Source organism: Stegodyphus dumicola, chromosome 1 (assembly GCF_044657685.1).
Source record: "Stegodyphus dumicola isolate Sdum_Otavi_A_Nest chromosome 1, ASM4465768v1".
NCBI classification, from domain to species: Eukaryota; Metazoa; Arthropoda; class Arachnida; order Araneae; family Eresidae; genus Stegodyphus; species Stegodyphus dumicola.
Window position 1 is genome coordinate 131,089,047 of NC_140768.1, and position 25,107 is coordinate 131,114,153.

At 29.5% G+C, this 25,107-nt stretch overlaps 1 protein-coding gene across 3 annotated transcripts in view; it reads left to right on the forward strand.

The window, feature by feature from the left end:
* The window catches only part of sp3 (phosphatidylinositide phosphatase spermathreecae), a 122,046-nt gene that overhangs the window by 21,259 nt on the left and 75,680 nt on the right, over positions 1-25,107 (forward strand). For 2 of the 3 annotated variants that reach the window (XM_085820642.1, XM_035376531.2), the window contains exons 5-8: positions 7,267-7,317; positions 10,467-10,655; positions 18,375-18,756; positions 24,605-24,797. In XM_085820642.1, the coding sequence (XP_085676768.1) occupies positions 7,267-7,317; positions 10,467-10,655; positions 18,375-18,756; positions 24,605-24,797 (815 nt within the window). Of the gene's footprint in view, positions 1-3,919; positions 4,040-7,266; positions 7,318-10,466; positions 10,656-18,374; positions 18,757-24,604; positions 24,798-25,107 lie in introns of all 3 variants that reach the window. The other variant, XM_085820629.1, reaches the window with a different exon arrangement.

Consider the following 25,107-nt stretch of genomic DNA (forward strand, 5'->3'; position numbering starts at 1 on the left):
CTTAAAAAAAATCTCTGAATTGCCCAAAAATGGCATTGCACACTCCCTTGACTTTATCCATGTACACGTCGACCTATTTTCACTTCCCTGAATTGCACAAAAATCCCCGAATTGCACAAAAATGGCATTGCGCACTTTTTTAACTTTATCCATGTACATTTTGAGTGTTACATTTATTTATTAAATATCACGTTCTGTGCACTTAAACCATAAAATTCAGTTCAACAGCAATATCACAGAATAGTTTTAAAATGAGCATATCTTTAGAATTTTCAATACAGAGACTCGTGCACTGGAGATAAAAATGTTTTTTCTATACAACGTTGCCATTGCTCACTTTAAAATCCTTGAGTTTGTTAATCAAAAATTCGTTAAAGTTTTACAAAACAAGAAATTGATAATAAAACAAATTCCAAATTTCAAATTTGATCTTCATGCCCATATACGTAGGAGGATTACATCATACAAAATTCAATGGCTCTGTGTACTGTTTTTTTATCACAATGCGAGAAATATACAAACATTTATGCAGATTTTTTATTATTTAATTTCTTTAAATATAACACAGGGCAATAATATTTTGTGGCAACAGTTTGAAAAGTGATTTGCCGTTTGTAGTGAATTGACGGAAAATCGCAAAACGAAAACAATAGTTCTTCAGCGACAAAGCCCCTTTGGACTAAAAAGCAACTGAAATTAGGAAATTTGGGGTTTTATTAATTTTCCAAGTTATCTACAATGCCTTACAAAAATGATCGGACACTATGATTCCTTAAAATTTTTTTAGTAATAGGAGAAAAGCTTTGAAATAAAATATTAGAGAATATTTTTCATTTGAATACACATTTTCTTAGCTCCCTTTTGGTACTAAATAAATTTGACTAAATTAAATTGTAAAATTAAAAAGTACTGTTTTAGGCTGAAATGGAAAAAAAAAAAAAAAAAAAAAATATCACATCACAAAATTAATCAGACATTTTCAGAATTTCTAATTAAAATTGTCTTCAATAAATAGAAAACTAACTTTTATGGTATTTTGGATAAAGAAGATGGACAACAATCTGAAAATAGTTTGCTTTTATAATTTGAATTTTTTTTAATAGAATATTCGTTATTTTTAATGTTTTCTTACTATGACTAGCTCATGAAATTAAACATCTTTAGAAACTCGCAGATTAGTTATTGATTTGCATTAAAAGAAAGAGAAATCTATTAGAAAAATTTCCGATTTACTTAATTTTAAGTAATTCTCTACTTTTTTATATTAAGCCTAATAAGAAACAGAATTGTATTCAAAACAAAACAAGACCAGGAAGACAATCTAAGTTATCTGATGGAATGAAACACTTTATTCTAAGGTATATAAAAAAAGAATCCAAGACTGAGTGGTCCTAAACTCATTGCTGAACTACATGCATTATATGAAACAGTTGTATATCAAGAAATTGCAAGGACTCTCTTTCGCAAAATCGATGAAACAAAACGTACCCAACTACTGAAAATTTGTTGTTTGTTGATGAAAGTAAATTTAACATGTTTGGCTGAGATGGACAAGTGCTGATAACTAGAAAACAAAGAATTTCGGAAGCAAAACTTAGTATCCAGTAAAACTTAGTAAACAAGGTCAAGGAGGATTTATGGTATGGAGATGTATGGTATATTCCAAAGTTGGTAATATCGAGTTTATACATTGTATCATGGATCAGTATAAGTATAGTTGTATCTAGAAATGAAATTTGGCATTATCAACACAAAAACTTAATATACAAATTAAATTGTACCAGTACAATGATCCAGAGCATACTGCTAACAATATTAGTCTCTAGCTGTTATATAAGCAGCCAGAAGTAGCTAAGGCACCATCCCCTGTTTAACATATTTGTCAGAAGCTAAGAAAAAAAAAAAAAAAAAAAAAGCATATCTTCGTGGCAGCAGCTGAAAGCTGTGATTCAAGAGAAGTAGCATAAAATTAGTCCAGAAATAACAAAAAACTTGTGGAGCCAATGCCCCAAAGATTAAATGAAGTATAAAGGTAATCCCATAAAATAATAAAGAGCAAAAGCAATGCAAGTTTTTGTCATTTTTAGCTGTTACGAAAAGTGTCCGATTATTTTTGTGAGAATATTTATCCTCATTAAACAAACAATATTGATTTTTTAATTTAATTTTAGTCTTTTCAAAAATGTATTTACTATAATTTTTTTTAAATTTATTTTTGTTTTTATGTTGATTAAAGTACAGAAAATTTCAAAGTGTCTGATCATTTTTGTGAACCACTGTAGATGAAAGTGACTGAATTGCATATATTTCACATCCCCTCAGAAAGGGTTAAAAATATGATCATGTAAGTTATTAGATGGAATCTGCAGAATGAAATTATTCTTAATGTAATTTGCTTACAGACAGATTACTTTAAAAATAAAAACATATTGCTGTAAGTACATTATATATGAAAAAAATTCAAATAATATTTTGTTTTGATTAAAATTTTAAATACATAGTTGTTTATTTAAGTTATTAGATAGTAGATTGTAATAGGAATTATTATAGTTTATGAATCATTATGGTTTATGAAGTGATGTATGGGTTTGCACATGCAAATATCTGCTTTCATTATTTTAGAATAAGCATAGTTTAGCAGCCAGATATTCATTTTCAGTTGAAACTTCAGTCTTTGGTCATCAGTATATAAACAGATTCTTTATTTGGTATTAGCTAATCTACATATATTTTAATCCTGTTGTATTTTTCATTTTACTTTGCAAAGCGGCTTGTTCAAAATGCTTGCTTTTTGGTGAATTATATTTTGTTCTTGCTTTCTTGTTGCTGTGTGTTGACTATAAAAAGTGTAAACAGAAAATATTATTTACTCTGTAGGGAAAGTGGTTGCTGTTCACTGGTTTTGAAGTTTATGATACACATAACAATATATATTTTAGTTTCCTTTCATGTATGAACATTTTGTGCTTAAACAAAAAAGGAAAGCATATAATCCATGTACATCTGATAAGTAACCACAGAAATCATACAACAATATTGTTAGATTTCTATCAGTTTTTAGGGTATGTTTAAAGACCATGTTATTTTCTGTATCATGCTGCAGTATTTAATATTTTCGTATGAAAAGCCTTTTTTTGAGTACATTTGAATTTTTCTATCATTAATTCTTGCATCTATTTTTTAATTTTTTCCAGTTTTCTGTTGCAAGTATATGATTACTAATTTATTTTACACTTATTACTAAAATCAGATTCACTCCCCCCCCAAGTATACCTGTTCTGATATAAGTTAAGCATAATAAAAAATAATTATCTTATTTAAGGTTTGTGAAATAATAGTTATTTTGCAACACATTATATTTAAGTAGCTTTATTTATTTATTTATTTTTATTTGTGAAGTGTTTGCATGTAATATTTATTTGTATGGGCCTTTTTTTATTTACTTCTTTACATTATTTATTATTTGCAGTGCTTTACTAAATTTCATAAAAATATTAAAAGATGTAGCTACTGGAGCAATATTATATTGACTTAAATTTGGTGTATTAGTGAAAATTTTTAAGAAATTCAGATGGCTAGAAAAACAAGTAGTCTAAATATCCATTTCCTCAAAAAATATTCTATTAACACTGGAACAACCAGCTTTTGAAATGATGCATTGTAGATGTAGTAGAACTAAATATACCTTCAATGCTAATAGTTTTAGAATTGAATGTTGACTTTTTCATGTATTAGTAGTATGCATAATCTAAGTAATTAAACATTAGAATTGCCAGCAGTGAATATATAATTAGTTTTGCCACATGAAAAATCAATCATTTTTATGGGTTTGCTGTTCTAGTATTAAAATCTATAATTGCCTATTCTTTGGTGCTAAAGCTAGATTCATAAAGTTCCATAAAAGGAATTCTTCCTGTAGGTATGCAGCACATTGATTTCAGCTGTTACTTACCTGACAAGTAGAATAATCATTCCGGTACTTTTAAGTCAAGTGGATTTTGGACCATGGAGTCAGTTTTCAGAGATACTGGCGATACAGGTATGACTTCTGTGAGGGCCTGTATGTTATCGCCTGCTGCATGATTATTTTGTCATTACTGGCAGCTAACAAAATATGTTGTAGTTCCTTTTCTAACTAATATTATTTTAGCTTTTCTCCAAATATACTTTTTTAAAAAAATTTTTAAGAAAGGTGACGGGGCATCATGTAATAATTGATTTCCTCTGTTTAATAGAAATGCTTTACTGTTCACATGATTTATTTATTTTATATATCACATGATAAATTTGCTGTTCACATGATAAAAATTACTCAAAAATGTTTAGAATTATATTAGGGTGAAAATACTGGATTTAATCTGAGTATATGGTTTTTACTTTTTTGAATTTTAGCATGTTTTGTGATATATGGCTATAATTTCTGTCTCAAAATTTGAATAAAATTATTATTATTCATGCCATAGATATTTTCATTTTGTGTGTAAATGGACTAGTTTAAATATAGCTTGTAGCTAAGAATTACATTCAAGCTTCTGAAAATGTACATTAACATTCTAATAATATTTCATATTTTAAAGTAGAACTTTTTACCCCTACATTCAATTCATTTTTGTAGTTTTGTGGAGCCTTTTTTTCCCCTATGCATCTATTTAATTCAACTTATGTGCTTTTGTTTCTTGCAATGCATTATTATTATTTATTCTGGAATTTCAAGTTGTTTTCATTTTAAATAAGATTATAGAAACAACTTATAAACAAATATGTGTACATGATTCTATAAAAAATTACTTGCCTTTAAATTTTATGTTAGAATCATATGATGGTAGTTGTTTGTTAAAATTCCATTATTAAGTAACTTTAATAAATTGAATTTATTTTCTGTTTATCAGTTTTTAAGAATTGAAAATATGATAAGTAATATATATTCACAACCGATTTAATTTAATGAACAATTCAGTATTAGTAAGTATTATCCTTCTGAAAGCATTTAATGAAGATCCAGCTGCAGTGTAGTTAAAGTGACTCATTTTTTAATGTGGCCAATTTTAGAAGTGGTTCTCTGACTTCAAATGCATACTGAATTGTAGTATTGCCCTGATTTAAATGAATACAGAATAATTGCTCCTTGTAAACATTATTTTCATTTCCCAAAATTTTGACTGGCTTCAATAGAGAGCAGTTTTTTATTCTTTCTTTTGAACCTCATCTAGAAGTCCTGCAGTCTGAGTCATTCTCAGCTGCTGTAGTTTGTATTTTTTTAAGTAAGATATTCAGAATAAATTGTTAAAAAAGTTAATAAGTATGAAATTAAAAATTAAGAACTGTACATTCATTTTTTTATGAAACAAATTAATAAAAATTATTTTGAAACTTTTCAAAAAATAATAAATCGTTAATGTAAATTTTATTGTTGAAGCAGATAATAATGTTATATTTTATACTTATGTATTACCGAAATTTTCAGCTGCTAAAATATTTTACTGAATGCACTCTTCTCTTCTAGATATAACATGTGTCAGTACGAGAAAGGTACCTCCCAAAAGATAAAAATGTATACCAATTTTGAATATAATATAGAAAACTGATTTTAAAAATTGGTTTAAACTTAATGAAACCAGTGTTTGTAATGCAATTGTAATCTGTCTTAGAATAATTAATCTAATTCAAGTTGGTTTATCTCTGATTATCACATGAATAAAATTATTTATACCTGAGTTCTCAAATTTTTTGCATTCTATAATTTCAGACATTTTTAAAAAGTAAAAAGGTGACAAATCATATTCAAACAGTCATTTATTGGTAACAGCTTCTGAAGTAGAGTTTTTCTGTTATTTATTAAAACATAGCTTGCATTTGAGATATGTAGACAACTTAAGGTAATATATATATATATATACTTATCTTTGAAGGAGTTGAATTAAAGTATGAAACTTTTTTTTTTTTTTTTTTTTTTAAGTTTTAAAAAGAGAAAACAAGTTTTGTACAGTGCAAATAATGCATTTATTGATACCACTTGACAACATTTAGAGCATATTATATTAATTTAAATATGTATATTATGATCACTTTTATAGATACTATGACCAATTTCTCTTACACTTATCAGAAATGTTTTGGTATTTCTTCATGTTTCATTATTATGTAATATCCTATGGTGTCATTTAATATATCATAATTCATTGAAAGCTGCATTAAATAAATCTTATTTGTATTAATTTGGTCAAACACATTTAAAAAAAAACAGTTAAAAAAATTTTTCAGGTATCTAAAAATAAATGAATAAATAATAAAAAAATAAATAAAAATGACAATTTTTTTTGAAATTTTTTCAAACAAAAAACATTGATATTATGATTACATATATAAATTTGCTGCATGTTTGATCTATAATCTGTTATATTTTTTATTTATTTTTACTGTAGCTACATTGTGTTGTTGCTTTAAATAGTAGTCACTGAATTATTAAATTATTTAAAATCTTAATCTTATTTTTAGTTGAAATTATTATGAATTTTATTTATTCAAGTGAACTTGTAATTTGCTTGCTTTGCTATTAAATTATGCTGCAGTTTTATTAGATGTAATATTGCAAACAGCATGTATGATCTATTTCGGGATCACATACTTGGTTTTTGATAAATAATATTTATGTAATCTTAATCATTCTACATAGTTGCTGTATAAATATCCTTTATATAAACAGTTATTTGATTCTGATTTAACTTTATTTTCGTAGAAAAATACCTTAGTGCATGCGATTTTATTGTTACATTTGGTTTTTAATTTTATTTTGCAGTATAAAAATGTGTGTGACTTCTAATTTGCCTTAAAAAATTCTCTATCTTGTGATAAAATCTTATTGAAACATTATGTTTTAAAGGTTCTTGAATCATGAATGTTTGGTATTAAAAAAATGCAGATCTTAAGTTGTTATTTATACTAAGTATCACAGTGTATATTAATTACATTGCAAGCTTTGGACTATGGAATTAATTTAGCTGTAATTAAATTCAGTTTCAGATAAAATTCTGAAAACAATTCTTTGGAAAGTAATTTTTTTGTTCAATTGGTATCTAAAATTATATATTGTAGAATTTAATGCACATTTAAACTGGTTTTGAACAAGTTTTAATTGTACTTTTATTTAATATTTTATGACAGTGTGTTGACACAGGATTAATTATTTTCGTTTTTTTGTTGGAATTATTAAAATTTTAATATTAATATTTAAGTATGTTTTTAAAAATAATAATTTTTTAATCCCAGCAACCTAAAGAACAGCGGGACAGAGAAAAATTAGAAAAGAGAGTTATTGAGGTAAATGAATGGACTAATTTAATAGTTTAATTTATAAAATGTTAAGTGATGATTATGCTTCCTATTTAAATTGTAATTATGTTACTAATTTTACTTATGCTTTTTTATTTATACTTATTTTTTATGTTTTTACTTCATTTGCAACTTTTCTTTTACTGTGCAATATTTAGGAGATATACAATTTATTAAACATGTGTATTTATTTTTTAGTAAATCTATCAAAAATTCTTAAGTTCCAAAATTAACTTTTGAATTATATACCATATCAGATTGTATTTATTTTGGAAATATGATTTGACCATACAAATCAGACAAACTTTACTTTTTCATATGCTCTTCACATGTGCTTTTTATTTATGTTCACAGAGTTGACTCGTATTACAACAGTCTCTTTGAACTGTGTAATTACTTATAGTTCTGTAACATACTGTGTTGCAATCTAAAAGAGACTTTTATTACTTCAGAATTACTTTGGGAACCATAAGCTTATGTTTCAAATTATTGTGTTCTGACCCCATCTCTATATACTGCTTAAATTTGCCAAGAGCTTTTAGACTTACTCCACACATATGTACACATATAGCCATTTGATGGTCATTGTAGCAAGTTTTAAACCATTTGGTAATAGTATTACTACTGTGGACAAAATCGCTGAGGGGTGTTATTGTGTAGAATCATTCAGGCTATTGGACATAAGTTTGGTATTTAAGACTGCGAGAAGTATTCCCTTTTTGGTAAGGAAATATTTGTATCTTTTTTGATGTTAGATACAGTTAAATGAAATTATAATTGAGATAGTATAGGAATATATTAAAAAGCAGTACTATTATCATCCCAAAGAAACTGGATCCTCAGGAAGGACTCAAAAACAACACTTTACCCCTTCCTCTCAAATATTCAGCTGTCATCATCAGCAAAGTGATGAACTTGGCAAGTTCCTCAGTGTATAAGGTAACTGCAAATCATGTGAAAGTACCAAAAGCAGCAGGTACAATTTGAATATGAAAGAGTTTCTTAAAATTAAAGTGTATTAATTATTGGAAAGGACCATGACAGAGTGGAAGGAGAAGTAAATGCCAGATAATATTTAGTGACACTGGATAAGGTTTATATCTGCCTTTCGACCTTTGTCAAACTTAAAGTGATGTCTTTACATTTTCAGAGGAGAGAGAGTAAAATGAGTGGGTGGATAAATGTTAAAAATATTTAGTAAGCAAACTCATTATAATGGGAGGGTAGTGCTACAGTGGAAACTTCCTTTTTTCAGGATAAAGGGTAATTTTTTTAAATGCAGTTTTATTATTGGAATGAAATTTTAGAACCATTTTATTGGATTGATATCCCATCCATCTGCACTAAAACTGCCAGCAAGGTTATTATTTCCCAAGTGAAGTGAGCAAGTTGTTACCACTCATGTTATTTCTTGCTTGGAGCATGGGCCATGTAGCTGGTACTGGATACTTTAAATTTTCCACCTTACTAGTAAAAGAACTCAGTGCAGGGCTAGTGGATTCCTGTGGCTTCATATTATTAAAACTAGCTCTCAGAAATCTACAGTTGATCCATAGACAGGTTATGGAGGAGTCTGTAGGGAAGAGAGGCAAACATTTGATACTGCAATTTTGTAACAGAGCCTGTTACTACTGAAAATTATGTTAATAAGCTGTAATCCAAGGAAAGGGCTGTTGGATGAATCCCACTGGATGGTGACTTCTCTTATTTTGTGTTTGTATATTTTATGTTTGTTTCCATAAGTTCAAGTACTTTGTGAGACTTAGAATGAAAACTTATAAACTAGAATGTTAAGAGTACAAAGCACTCCTAATTGTGAGGAAGCAACATTTCACAGGAAAAAAAAATGTAAATAGAAGACGTTCAATGCTGTTCATATAAGTATGTAAATATGGTAGCTCTGACAAGGCACTGTACCTCAAGATAAAACCATCTGACATTTTGTAATGTACTTTTTCAAAAGCTAAGCTATTCCAATAAAGAATAATATCAAAAGCTATTTCTCTGAAATAAATTTTTGTGATTGTTAGGAAATCTACACTGGAATATGCTTTGTGATTTTATGCGTGGTGAACTTTGTTAAATTGAATGTTATATCATATCATTTAATCTTTGAATGAAATTTTTCATTATATTAGAGAGTATGTGTGGGACAGGGGTAAAACATACTGGAATTTTATCATTAGAGCTGCTGTTGGCATGGTCACTTTATTATTGAAATTCACTTGCATAACTATAGTTTTTTCAAAAGTATTTAGATGACTTAAATGTGATAGGGCAGCCACACACAAATAATTGACAGTATTATTGTGTATGACTGTTATGTGTAACTTATAATTTATTTGCTTGTAGTACACATGCAAATTGTGTCTATAATATCTAAAGCATACAGCCACTGCATTTAGTTCTTGACAGATCTATTTTATGTTATTGAGCTTTCCTAAACAGAATTATAGCATTATAATGCATTACTAAGGGTAAGCAGGGATCATTACTTTGACAGGTAATGAACATCTTTTAAGAAATAAAATCTGATTATTTCATATCAGGGCTAGAAAAAAAATGTGTATTTAAAACCATTCAGTAATGACTATAAATAGCTCTTAAAATTTAATCAGCCAAAGATATAATTTTTTGACCGTAATATGAAGTAATTTGTCTGACAGTTATTTTGATTAATATAAGTATTTAATTAAATTAATTACTAATCTCATTTTTATTTTGCAAGGAAAATTGTATTATCTCCTAGGAGTCAAAACCTAAAATTCCTTTTCTAGTATATTTTTGATCTAGTAGATTATATATTTTTTTTTATTTCTTTTACTTCCTTTATATTCAGAAATGTTTTGCTTAATGTAATTAATTGAATTCTTATACAAGATTATAATGAAAAATTTCTTTTATTAACTTGTATAAGAATAGTTATCCGTAGCGAAAATTTTGTCTCTATGAGAGTAATGAAAAACCTATCGATAATGCCATAAGGTACAGCTTTCGTAAAATTCTGGACATTGCATATAAATCAGGTTTAGCAGTATAGCTGGGGATTATCTTCTAGATTTACTGTGAAAATGTGAGATCTGTAATTTAATTAAATTTCTTAATTTTCAATATCTTTTTTTTTTTTTTTTTTGCAGGAATTTACCAAAATGTTTACAGATACAGATTCATTCTATTATTCATATACTGGTGATGTAACTAATTCAGTTCAAAGACAGTATTATCAGTCAAAAAATTCAGATTATGCAACACTGCCTTTATGGAAAAAAGTTGATGACAGATTTTTTTGGAACAAGTATATGTTATCAGAATTAATCAACACGCAGGTAAGAATACTAAAGTCTATAAGTGATACATATAATAATAATCATTTAGTAAAAGGAATTTTATTCATGGGTAAACTTCAGTAAATAATTTTATCCTTTGAATTAAAATCATATGCATAATGTTTGTATGATGTTTTCATGCTAAAGTTCATGATGTTTTCATACTATAGTTCATAAAACTTGTAATGTTTTCATATTGTATTTCATAAACTTCTATGGACTATATTATAAATGTGAATGGCTATATTGAAAGAAGTTATATGAACATCAACCAATGATGTATTCAGATTATTATTTAATTTCTCATATTTTAAATATAGTTACACATGTATCATATTCATATGAAGTCTGAAAAACCTTGCATGTGTCGATATTAATAAACTTTTGATCTTTGTTAATTTTTCAATATTTTCAACTCTTTGTAGATTTGAAATTTGAATCAAGCATCACAAGCATCTATCAGCTATAATTATTTAAAAATTGAGAATTTTTAATAGTATCTGTGATTTCTTAAAAAATTTTAATGTAACAAAAATGTGAATTTTCATTTATGTATTGTATATAGAAATTTATAAATGTGAATGGAATCTGAAGAATGCTTATTGTGAAAAATTGATATGTTAATAGGTTAAAAGTCTTAGTGGTTGAGATATTGATCAAGGTATCAGTAGTGGTAAAGGCCTCTGGTTGATCAATGAACTGTAAAGAATGTCAGTTGATGTTATTCAATTATTTTAGTAGATAATTATCAGACACATTTCAAGTAGGTTTGGAGCTTATCCTCATAAGAAAACAATTTCCTAAGCTCATGATACATAGCCCAATATGCATATGAAGGATAGCTAAATTTGATGATGATAGCCGCTAATTTTAAAGATTTTTGGATATCGCAAAACAAACGTTAAATTTTCCAATTAACGGATTTTGTAAAGAACTGTGGAGAAGTGGTAATAAATGAAGATGATATAAAAGAAGTTCTTCAGTGTGATGACAATTCTTGTCAATCAACAATCAATTAATTAATCAATCTGTAGTATGGTTCTAGATCAATAAAATCTGCTACCGATAGTGAAGAAAGTGACATAGACATTGCTGAAAACGAAAACATTTCAATTGATAAGTTAGTCGAAATTCTCGAAACAGCAGTTACAGGACTTCAACAATGTAACTAAACAAGAGATTATGACTGTCTGTCTTTATAATTACTGAATTAAAGAGAAAGTATTAGCACAAAAAATGAAGCAACTTAAACAGCTTACATCGAAAGAAGTGTTTAATAAGCTAAACAAATATTAAGCTTTTTTTTTTTTTTTTTTTTTGTAAATTTTGATATCCTTCAGATCATAAATACTTCATTATTTCATAAATCACGATTTCATATTTTTAATTTTATAATTTCTACATGCTATCGGACCAGATTTAAACTGATGATATAATATCCGGAAAAATCCCACATCCGGAATCGCCGAAGTCCCGACGAGTCTGGATTTCGGACTTTGTACTATATATGCTTCATTGATTAATGATGTGCTACTACAATGTAGTGCCCCTAAAACTGAAATACTGAGGCATTTACTTCATTAATATATGTGTACTGAAAAGTTTCAGATGTTGTATTATGGTTTCCCTCAAACCTGACACAAAATTCAACAACACATCTGCTGAATAATCATAGAAATGTCTTCCTACACCAAAAAACGTTTTGGATAATCAGTAACTGTGAACAAATATTGAAGACACTAGTTGGCCAACTGCAGATTTAAATGTCTTCTAGTGTAACCTTTAAAAAACTTTGTATAGGTTTGGCACCTCGAATATCAAAAAAGGGAACCAGAGGTAGTTCCAAAATTTCTCTAAAGATGTATTTTGTTTCAATTCTCTTTCTTAATCACACGCAAATGTTGCCTTGATAATTAATATGTATAATTATTCAAAAATGGCAAACATGAATTTAAATAATTATAGCTGATAGATTACAAATAAAACAAAATATTTTATAATACTTTCTGACAGGCTAGAATGCCATTAAAAACACATGTATTACACACATATTCTTTCTGTCATTAGATTCATTTCAATAATTAATAATTAATACCATATTAAAATATTGTAACAAATTACTTAATCATTGGGACAAACTAATATTCATGCCAATGCATGAATATTAATAAAAAGAATTAACAGATTACTTTAAAAAATATTTGTGCCTTTTATACTTCAGAATCTCACTCAAATACTACTCAAGAATATGTATCCCTCAAAGAAGACTTTGTTCCATTTAATATATTACCTTGTTCAATCTGAATTAATTGTAAAGTTTGTTTTTTATAAAAACAAGGTAATATATTAAATGGAACAAAGTCTTCTTTGAGGGATACATATTCTTGAGTAGTATTTGAGTGAGATTCTGAAGTATAAAAGGCACAAATATTTTTTAAAGTAATCTGTTAATTCTTTTTATTAATATTCATGCATTGGCATGAATATTAGTTTGTCCCAATGATTAAGTAATTTGTTACAATATTTTAATATGGTATTAATTATTAATTATTGAAATGCATCTAATGACAGAAAGAATATGTGTGTAATACATGTGTTTTTAATGGCATTCTAGCCTGTCAGAAAGTATTATAAAATATTTTGTTTTATTTGTAATCTATCAGCTATAATTATTTAAATTCATGTTTGCCATTTTTGAATAATTATACATATTAATTATCAAGGCAACATTTGCGTGTGATTAAGAAAGAGAATTGAAACAAAATACATCTTTAGAGAAATTTTGGAACTACCTCTGGTTCCCTTTTTTGATATTCGAGGTGCCAAACCTATACAAAGTTTTTTAAAGGTTACACTAGAAGACATTTAAATCTGCAGTTGGCCAACTAGTGTCTTCAATATTTGTTCACAGTTACTGATTATCCAAAACGTTTTTTGGTGTAGGAAGACATTTCTATGATTATTCAGCAGATGTGTTGTTGAATTTTGTGTCAGGTTTGAGGGAAACCATAATACAACATCTGAAACTTTTCAGTACACATATATTAATGAAGTAAATGCCTCAGTATTTCAGTTTTAGGGGCACTACATTGTAGTAGCACATCATTAATCAATGAAGCATATATAGTACAAAGTCCGAAATCCAGACTCGTCGGGACTTCGGCGATTCCAGATGTGGGATTTTTCCGGATATTATATCATCAGTTTAAATCTGGTCCGATAGCATGTAGAAATTATAAAATTAAAAATATGAAATCGTGATTTATGAAATAATGAAGTATTTATGATCTGAAGGATATCAAAATTTACAAAAAAAAAAAAAAAAAAAGCTTAATATTTGTTTAGCTTATTAAACACTTCTTTCGATGTAAGCTGTTTAAGTTGCTTCATTTTTTGTGCTAATACTTTCTCTTTAATTCAGTAATTATAAAGACAGTCATAATCTCTTGTTTAGTTACATTGTTGAAGTCCTGTAACTGCTGTTTCGAGAATTTCGACTAACTTATCAATTGAAATGTTTTCGTTTTCAGCAATGTCTATGTCACTTTCTTCACTATCGGTAGCAGATTTTATTGATCTAGAACCATACTACAGATTGATTAATTAATTGATTGTTGATTGACAAGAATTGTCATCACACTGAAGAACTTCTTTTATATCATCTTCATTTATTACCACTTCTCCACAGTTCTTTACAAAATCCGTTAATTGGAAAATTTAACGTTTGTTTTGCGATATCCAAAAATCTTTAAAATTAGCGGCTATCATCATCAAATTTAGCTATCCTTCATATGCATATTGGGCTATGTATCATGAGCTTAGCAACTAACGACAAGTTGTTCCGTTAAATTTTATCTTGCTTCTATTGTGCACTGAGACAATTAAGCATGAATTGTATTAGTTTATTTATTTATTATATTTATGTCTATTTCTTGCACATGCTTAAGGCTTATCAGAGTTCTGAATAAATAAATTCTCACATATACTTAAGCCTTATTGAGGGCCGGCGCTAGATATCTTATCGCCCGATGCAGTCTCTGTGGGTCTAAAATTCTGCAACTCAGTGCGGCCATAAAAGCCCTGATGCTGGTTTTGGGTTTATGTGAATAACAAATCAGTTATTCTTAATTCAAATAGCCTTAAATGTAATCTTTGGGTCTATGAGTGTCATCAACAAAATCTATTTTTAGCATATGGAAAGAAATTTCGGGTAAATATTTCCTCGTTAACATTTTTTAGCACATTTAACTTAAATCTGTAATCATCGCCAAGCGTAATGTCAACATAAAAGGTTGCCATACTCCTTTATTATTCAATTACTAACATAAAAAATATTTTGGCATCGCTACATGAGTCATTACCCAAGTGTCATGTTTTGATAAACATGCGGTAATGAAAGGAAAGTATAATAAATAATGATTCGCCAGGTTGGCATCAGATCAACGATGTATCTATGTGGAATGTTTTGGTTTGAGATGTGTGCCAAGCAGATATGCAATGTAGCCAAATTACTGATCATAGAAATTTATGCTAAAATGATTATTTCTTCAATAACAAGGTATTTTATGTAGTGTTGAAGTGAAATTAAGAATCGGGACTCTCCAGATACTTTATTATGCAAAGGGGGGGGGGAATCAAATTCGCATGCATAAAGCCAACGAGAAAAAAATTGTTGGTGGTTTTGACGTCTGGATTTTAGATCATTCCGGATAATGGACGTTCAGATTTTGGACTTTGGACTTTATTATAATATTCCCCCCGGGGGGGGGGGGTTGACTCAGGCGAACGCATGGGAAGTGCTGGTTAGGATCTGTACCTAGGCAGTCTCAACCAAGGGGGTATATAATTTGACTTCACAGGACTAGAGCCCGAGTATTGTACTCAGATTGGTTCAGGCTTGGCAGGGACCGTACTGGTACTGTCATGTCTGTTCCTTCAGCTGTGCTGGAGCTATATGGAAGATGTGTCGACTGGTTTGACTCCATTCAGTTCTCGTGGCGGGGACTGACAAAGCGGACAGAGCACCTTTTTACAATGTGGTTTTGCCAATGGAGTGGTGCCCGGAGGCAAGGTGACAACGTATTAACTTCGCAACATTACTGTTCTGCCCAATGCTTAGTAAAAGCCGGGTACAGACAGCGGGGGTTGCGCCCACGAGAACGAGATCCCACAGACGTTGGATACCCCAAACTCTGAATGGGTCCCATATATTGAGGACTTGTGATGGAGGTCCTTTGTCCGGTGTGTCTGTATTATAATATTATGATGATACAGTATGCAAAGGCGGGGGAATCAAAAGTCCGAGATCTGGACCCGTCGAGACTTCCGTGATGCTGGATTTGGGATTTTTCCAGATATTAGATCATCATTTTAAATCTAGTAAGATGTCATGCGGAGATAATAAAATAAAAAATATGAAATCATGATTTATGAAATAAATTAAAAATATGAAATCATGATTTATGAAATAATGAAGCATTTATGATCTAAAGGGTATCAAAATTTAGGAAAAAAAGCTTAAAATTACTTAAACATTCCATATGCTAAAAATTTAGGGGGGGGGAAAAACTTGTTTACTTTACTAAACATTTCTTTCAAGTTGTTTAAGTTGCTTTGTTTTTTGTGCTAATACTTTTTCTTTAATTCTATAGACAGACATAATTTCTTGTTCAGTTACAAAGTTCCATTGTTGATAACCTCTCTGTCATTTTCTTTACTATCAGTAGCGGTATTTTCTGGATTTAGAACGATACTACAGATTTCGCCATTTGTTGATTGATGATTGAGGAGCATTGTCATCACAATAAAAACCTTCTTTTATATCATCTTTAGTTATTCCTGGTTCTCCACATTTCTTTACAAAATCCATTATTTAGAAAATTTCACCTTTGGTTTCTGATGTCTGAAAACCTTCAGATTCGAGGCTATCATCATAAAATTTAGCTGTCGTTCACTGTACATATTTGGCTATGTATCATGAGATTGGCGACTAAAGGCAAGTTGCTCCGCTAAATTTTATCTTACTTCTATCATGCACTAAGACAGTTTAAGCCCGAATTGTATTAGTTTAGTTATTTATTTTACTTATGTCTATTCCTTGCACAAGCTTAAGGCATATCTGGGTCCTGAAAAAATAAATTCCCACATATACTGAAGGCTTATTGAGAGCCGGTGCTAGAAATCTTATTGCCTGATGCAGTCTCTGCGGGTCCTAAATTCTGCTACAAAGCACCTCCCTATGTCTTTCCTAAACTTTGCTGCTCGGTGTGGCCGTATGAGCTCTGGGGCTGGTTCTGGGTTTGAAAAACAAATCAGTTATTCTTAATTTAAATAGCATTAAATGTAATGTTTTGGCCAATGAGTATCATTAACAAAATCTGTTTTTAGCCTATGGAAAGAAAGTTTTGTTAAAATTTTCCTGTCAACATTTCTTTGTGCATTTAACTTAAATCTGTAATCATTGCCAAGCATAATGCCAATATAAAAGGTTACCATACTCTTTCTTAAATTACTAACATAAAAAAATTGTTTATGCATTACTACATGAGTCATTACTCAAGTTGTCATCTGTTGATAAACATGACGTGATGAAAGCAAAATATAATAAATAATGATTCGCCAGGTTAACGTCAGGGATATAAAATATTAGTAGGTGTAAAATCAACGATGTGTCTATGTAGAAAATACGCAGCTATGGAGCCAAATTATTGATCATACAAATTTATGCTAAAATGATTATTTCTTCAATAACGAAGTATTTTATTAAGTGGGGAAGTGAAATTAAAAATTAGGATTCTTCACATGTTATATTATGCACAGGGGGAATCAAATGCTCATACATGAAGCACACACACACACACACAAAAAATGTTGGTGGTGGCTTTGAGGTCCGGATTTTAGACCATTCCAGTTACTGGATGTCCGGATCTTGGACTTTGTACTGTATATGATTCATTGGTATTATTATAATAATATATGATTCGATTAGCTATCCATTATGGAATGGATATTATTCCATATCATATTATTCTTTTAGGTTATCCACTATGTGTATATATCCATACATGCAGTAACATTATCCACTATGTGTATATATCCATATATGAGCAGGTAGTGAACAGTGACTGTTATGTAAACATATTGAAAATTATTTTCATGGAACCATAAGGGAGAAAAGACCAGATTTGTGTCTAAAATAGTGGTTCTTTTCCAGGATGATGTCTGGCAGCATTTACTGGCATCAGTTGTGCTATTTAAAATCAGTTTATAAAATTAGATATAGTTTTTCTGACATATGGTTTCTAGGTGTTCTGACATAGGATTTCTAGGTGTTCTCAGCATTGTACAGGCAATCAGGTGTAAAGAGGATTCTCTTCAGATGAAGTAAAAAATACCACAACTACAGTGCTAAAAAGGAGGTCACAAAATTGTCTATTTCATGTTTTTGAATTTTATAAAATGCTATGAAAAGTGTAATTCAAAAATTCAAACTGGGGGGGGGAGGAGAAAATAGGCCTGTAGAGTAGAAATTACCTGATTTCTGAATAAAAGAATGTTTCAAGACTTTTTAATCAGCCTACATAATTTCAAGTTTTGTAATACTGTGAAAACAATATTAGTTTTATAACATTTTTTGTATATTTTTGAATTTCAATTGAATTGTATAAAATTTAAATACTTGAATTCAACTGTATCTTAAATTCTTTTTTAAATTTTTAGGATCCTTTATGCGATCCTTGGATAGTGCCTGTTATCCAAGGTTTTGTACAAATTGAGCAGTGCTGGATTGATACAGTTGACGATGCAGAATCTCTCTCTGCTGAAGGAGCAAGGTTTTTTCAGCCACCTGCTCATTTACCAGAATGTATTGGTAAAAATTATACCATGATTCTAATTTCTCGAAGGAGTCGGCATCGAGCCGGAACCCGTTACAAACGCAGAGGAGTTGATGAATCAGGAAAATGTGCTAATTATGTTGAGACAGAACAGATATTTGAATATTCTTCCCATGTTGTTTCTTTTGTACAAGTGCGAGGCTCGGTTCCAGTATTTTGGAGTCAACCAGGATATAAATATAGACCTCCACCTCAGCTTGACAAAGGTGCATAAGGACATTCTTTCTCTGTAGAAAATAAATATGGTTAGCCCTCAAACAATATAGATTTGAATTGAACTTTATTTCTCTCTATATATTAGAAAATATCTGTGGTTTTAAAAACTCGCAGATAAACTATGCAATGTATTGGAAAAATTAAATCAGTAATGTAGGTGTCTGTAAATACTAGTCTATTTTATCATTTGCTAATGTAAAATGCATACAAATCTATTGACAAAAGCTTTTTATGAGTAATATTAGTATTGTTTATAACATCTGCAGTGTTTTGTAAAATTGTATTAATTTAAACACGTACTGACAGACGAATGATTTAGCAATGTAAAGTATATGAACTTGGTTATAGATAGTTACATTAAAGCATTATTTATGTATCTTTTAAACAACAATTTCTGTTTTTCTTACCTGTAAATCTACTACTTAGAATATAGGAAATATAAATCTAACTTATAAGATGTGTTAATTGATTCTTTATATAATCTTTGGTCAATGGTAGAGCTCTGATCAGCATATGTCACATGATAACAACTTATTACTCAGAAATAGATATCACTAATATCCTCACTAATCAACTTGAAGAAATTTTTAAACCAAACCCCCCCCCCAAATGAGGGAGGGGAAGAAAAAAAAAAACTTGCACAAAAAAAGTCGAAAATACTTGTAAATATTGTTAACCCCTTCGAGCCGGGTAGCGAAAACGCGCGCTTATCGCGGAGGCCGGCAGTGTCTTCCGCGAGCGTCTCTCCAGGGCCGGGGGCGTTTTTGCTACTAAGCCAAAATCCATGAAATTTCCGAAGTATCAACGCATTGTTTAATAATGCTCTATAGAGTATTTAAATGGCTTATGCTTTATAGATATTTTTATATATATACTTTAATTACCTTATTTCTTGTTTAAATGCATATTTTACACATTTTATTTTAATTACTCACCATTTTATGACTTTTAACATTATACATCTGAAAACTAAATATATTACTTAAAATTCTCTTTTCGTATGAAAAATTTGAAAACAGGGATCTACACACAGTCCTACGTTACATTCCTGGAACTCGTAATAACTCATTTGCCGTTTTGGAGGATTTTTCCGGAAATGTGAACGAACGAAGCATCGTCGTCTCATTTTCTTATCAGTCTCTTCTGAACAAAGTTTTGGAAAATGTCTTTCAGTTAATCTTTCTGAATCAATATCAGAATATCAGAATTTCAGAATCAATATCTGAAATATTTTGCATCATTTCTGCTATTTCATGCTCTGTTAAACATTTTCGATGCTTCGACATTGAAACGGTAAAATAGAAAGAATTCATGTCTAACAAGATCTAATTATTTTCTAAAAACTGAACTGTAAACCGAAATACTCAACGCTTTAGCGCATATAAAACTTACAATAAACAACTACCACATGCGAATAAAGTGCGATTTAAAGAGACATCATAAATCATGCCATTCGGAAACATTTAGTTCCCCGTTTGTTTATATAATCAAAAACACGTGTATGTGAGTCATGCTTCTCTCATTTCGAGTAGAAGGTCTAATGTACATGTATCTGAAACCATATGGACATGCAGTGCCATCTTGTGGCAGAAATTATAGTTTGAAAAACGTTCCAGGGTACTGGCACAAATACGTGACAGTTGGTAGTAACCGCAAAAATGCTCTGGCACGCCTGCGTGTTGACCGGTAGATAAGTGTGTTCGTTGTTGGCACATATACGTGACAGTCGGCGCGAAGGGGTTAAATCAAGAGAAAACTCAAATTTCATTCCTTTTATCTCCACTGGCAAAGGACGGAAATTTATCAAGAAACTTAAAGTTAAGAAAGCTCACGATTATGTTGGAATTAACAACCAATCACTAAAAGCTCTTCCCTCAAGATGTCTCATTCTTTTAGCTAACATATTTAATGCCTGTATAAGAAGCTGCTATTATCCGCAACACTGGGAGCACTCTATAATAATTATGATCTTAAAACTAGAAAAAAATCCATATGAAACTTCAAGCTATAGACCAATTAGTCTCCTGTCAGCAATCGGTAAAGCTTTAAATGAGTTCTGAATCAAAGATTAACTGAAAACCTGTAACATCTAGATCTAATAGATAAAGGTCATAGTATGACTTGCCAAGTTGTAAATCTAGTGGAATATATTTCTAATCCCTTTTCCATAAAGCCGGAGTCACCACTTATCGACAAAGTATGGCATGATTGCGTAATTTACAAACTGCATAACTTCTTTGTGCTGTAAGTCATTTGAGGGATTTGGTTTAAAAGTTTCTTCAAGTTGATTAGTGAGAATATTAGTGATATCTATTTCTGAGTAATGAGTTATCATGTGACATATGCTGATCAGAGCTCTAGCATTGACGAAAGATTATATAAAGAATCAATTAACACATCTTATAAGTTAGATTACCAATCAGTTTTATCAAACTTATAATTTCATTCCTTAAGAGAAGAACTTTCCAGGTATATGAGTTGGAAATTCCCTCTCTCAAAAGAAAATAATTCAAAGTACCATCCCTCAGGTCTCGATCATTGTTTCAAAATTATTTAAGTTATATATTAACGACTTGCCTAATCCATTAAATTCAAAGATTCTCAAATATGGAGATGATAAATTTATTCTTTTCAAATCTAAAAACAACCAGATCGCCCTAGACAACTTGCAGTTAGATGTCAGCATTGTCTCCTTCTGGTGTCAACTTTGGAAAATAAAAATAAATTCATCAAAATGCAGTATAGTTCAAATCAGATGATATCGAAGATATATGTGCTCTGAAATAAACTCTGAAATATATAATAACTCTGAAATAAATATTATTATATATAATACTGTTATAAGAACTCTGAAATAAAAGTCTTCAACAAAGTTATTCTGGTTTCCAGTTTTGTAAAATATTTGAGTGTCATCTTAGAGAACCACCTTTCCTTCAAAGATCACGTTATTTATCAAGTAAACGAAGCTAATGGAGCCTTCATGGCCCTATACAATTTGCTAGGAAGAAAATTCAGACTCAACATCAGAGTGAAAAGAATGCTTTGTTTTACTTTAATCCATCCGATTCTACTATACACAGCCCCTGCTTGGGCCATTGCTATTAAAGTTGGAAGAAGAAAAATTACAGCTCTACAAAATACAAGTAGAATACTCTGAGCCATGATGAATGTCCCTTGGTTTGTGTGAAATGCAATTATCCATGCAAACTTTAACATCAAGCCTATTCCGGAGCAAATTCTAATGGAAGCACACAATGTTTTTGAAAGATTGCAAAATTCATCCTACAGCACATTATGTGAAACAGTGAATTACGACCCAACAGTGGAAAGTGTGGTAAAAAGACCTACTTAAATTCACCACAATGCCAAGTGGTGATTGTAAATATGTATATATTTTTGACAAAGTGACATGGACTTTGTTTTTGCAGGCAAATCAGGAATGAATGGACTTTGCTAATTTTTATACTCCCAAATTATGTTTACTTATCATTTTATTACTGGCAAAGCTTAATGGACTTTAGTGCCTGGTAGAACAGGCTTAGTACTCTAATGATATTAAAATAATTATTACATTTTATTTCAATTTTACTATCTCGTTTTATTATCATTAAGTGTATTTATGCTAATTATAAATTGACCACGCATACCACAGTGGCTCAAAATTTCAATTCACCTGATATCATCACGTGACAACCAAAAATAGTTCATTTCGAATTATCTCAGTTTACTTAAATATTTTGGATTCAAGATAAAAGAACTTATTTATTTACTACTATAAAGGAATCCTAGCTACTACTATAAATGAATCCAATTAACCCTCTTACTGAATTTATGCTACTGCAGTGTTTTTACGACTGTATCTTCTCAGATTATGAACTTTATGTTTACGACCACCTTGACTTTCTGCTGTAGTAAAATCGCCTCATTCAAACTCATGAACTTTATTTTGCCTTTGGTTGAGTGGTGAAATTGCATTCTATTTAATAAAATCACCTGAATGGCCATATAAGCTTTTCAGAAAGAACTTGTAAAAATTTTTAGAAATTCATACCAGAATTGAAAGGAAAGCAAAAAATAAATAGATTCCCTCCCCCATGGTGAAGCCAGATTAAATTGGCATGGATCTCTTCTGCATGCGTACTAGCGGCTAGAACTAAAATTTTGCTAATTAAACCTGGTTTATAACCATAGTGAATGAACTGGCTGCATGAGTACTTTTGAGGTTTAGTCCAAGTATGACATAAATATCTCTATGGAGGAATGGAATTCTGTACAGAAAAATTGAGTTCTCTGTAAATACATCTCTCTCCTTTTAGTGTTCTGCCATAATCAGCTAATAAACCAACTTCCATGTATTATTTATTATTACTTGATTTTTATAATCTATTAAATTTGGATGAAACACACAAATACATCTTCAATATCATGATTCAGAAACACAAGCACATTATGAATGATTTTTTAATAACTTTTTTTGTTCTTATTTTGTACTGCTTCTCTTCAAAGTAAAAAAAAAAAAAAAAAAAAAAAAAGTTTTGTTGTTCAAGTTTTTTCTCCTATATGTATATGGAGACAAGCTATTTATATAATATTGTTATAATTAAATATTTAACTTTTATAAAATTTGTACTGTTTTCTTCTAAGCTGTTGATATAACATTCTTATAATTAAATATTTAATGCTTATAAAATTTTGCAGTGTGTCTTCTAAGTATGGAGAGGCAAATTCCTTGTAGGACTTTTATTACTGTGTATTGTGAATATTTTAATCTTTATCCTTGTAAGCTATATATTTTAGTGTATCTTTCACAAAAAGTACACCATATCTCAAAAAATAGAATGAAAAATCATATCCATTTATATAGGTTACTTGTAAATATCACAATGGTACCTAGTCCAGAAAACTATATTATATGGAGCAATGAAGCTGAACATCTTTGTGATCAAATGTTTTGTAATTTATGTACATATTGAAAAAAAAAAAAAAAAAATTGTAAGCATTGCTAGAATGGGAATGTTTACAATTTTTCAGTATTGCTTTTGTAAACTAGAAGAATAAGATTATAATATCAGTGAGGGATAACTTTCATTTTTACAGTTTAAAATTTAATTTTGTAACTAACAACTTGATCTTAACTTCTGCTGTAATTAGAGATATCTTGCAAGCATTGCTTACCATAAATTAGCTGACTTATCTCATACAGAGCATATTTGGCACATGTTTAAAAGCATAAATTTTAAAATGTGGACTATACAGAAATAGAACAAGCAGGTCATGGAAGCATGGAGAAATATTCTCAAGTTATTCAAAGTTTGTGTTTGCTGCTGTGGTTGTCAGAGGGAAAAAGTATATTAGTGCCATAAAATGGCACATAACACATTGAATTTTGCTGTTCTCATGATCAAATATTTTTAGAAAGAAATCCAAATTATAATTATTTAATTTGTGCACTACCTGTTAAATATTTTTTAATTTGATCAAAATCTCTACTCCTTTCATGTAACAGTTTCTCTTTCAGTAGTTGACTGCAAGATTATATATTGGAAGATTTAACAATACTTTGATAATGATAATTTGAAAATAATTATTTTCTAATATAAAAAGTATAGTCATTAACAAGACTACTAATATTTGTAAGTTAAATGCATTTTAATCTGTATACGATTATTTTCTCATACTTAAGGTACAAATGTTATTTATGAATAACTATTCTTTCTGTTAAAGTAATAATTCATTTTAAAATCAGCTTTAATATTATAAAAGTTTCAGAATGTATAATATTTTTCTAATGTATTGATTTATTTTTAATATGACTGTATTTATATTCTTTGTATGTAGGTGAAGAAGAAACTCAAATTGCATTTGAAAAGCATTTTGCTGAGGAACTTAGTATTTATAATTCACAAGTCATAATCAATCTCATGGAGCAAACTGGAAAGGAGAAAGTAATTAATGATGCATATTTAAATCATATATTAGAGTACAGCTGTCCAAATCTCATATATGTTAGCTTTGATTTTCATGAATATTGGTAAGTATCAGATATCTTATTTTAGTTTATTTTATTTTTGAAAAAGAAATCTGATAATGTAAATTTTATTACTAATGATTTCTATGGCTTAAGCAAAGCTAATAGCCAAGCAATCTTTGTATAGAAATGAATTAAATTTAATTCTGTACATTAATCTATCTAAAGAACTTTGTGATTATTTTGAATTCAACTGCTTCAATTAGTTATTAAATTGTATTCTAGTAATAAAATGATATGTAGCTAATTAATTGTAATTTTAAGTTGCATATCCATTGTTTTTCATACTTTCAAGTAGAATCAGTCTGCTAAT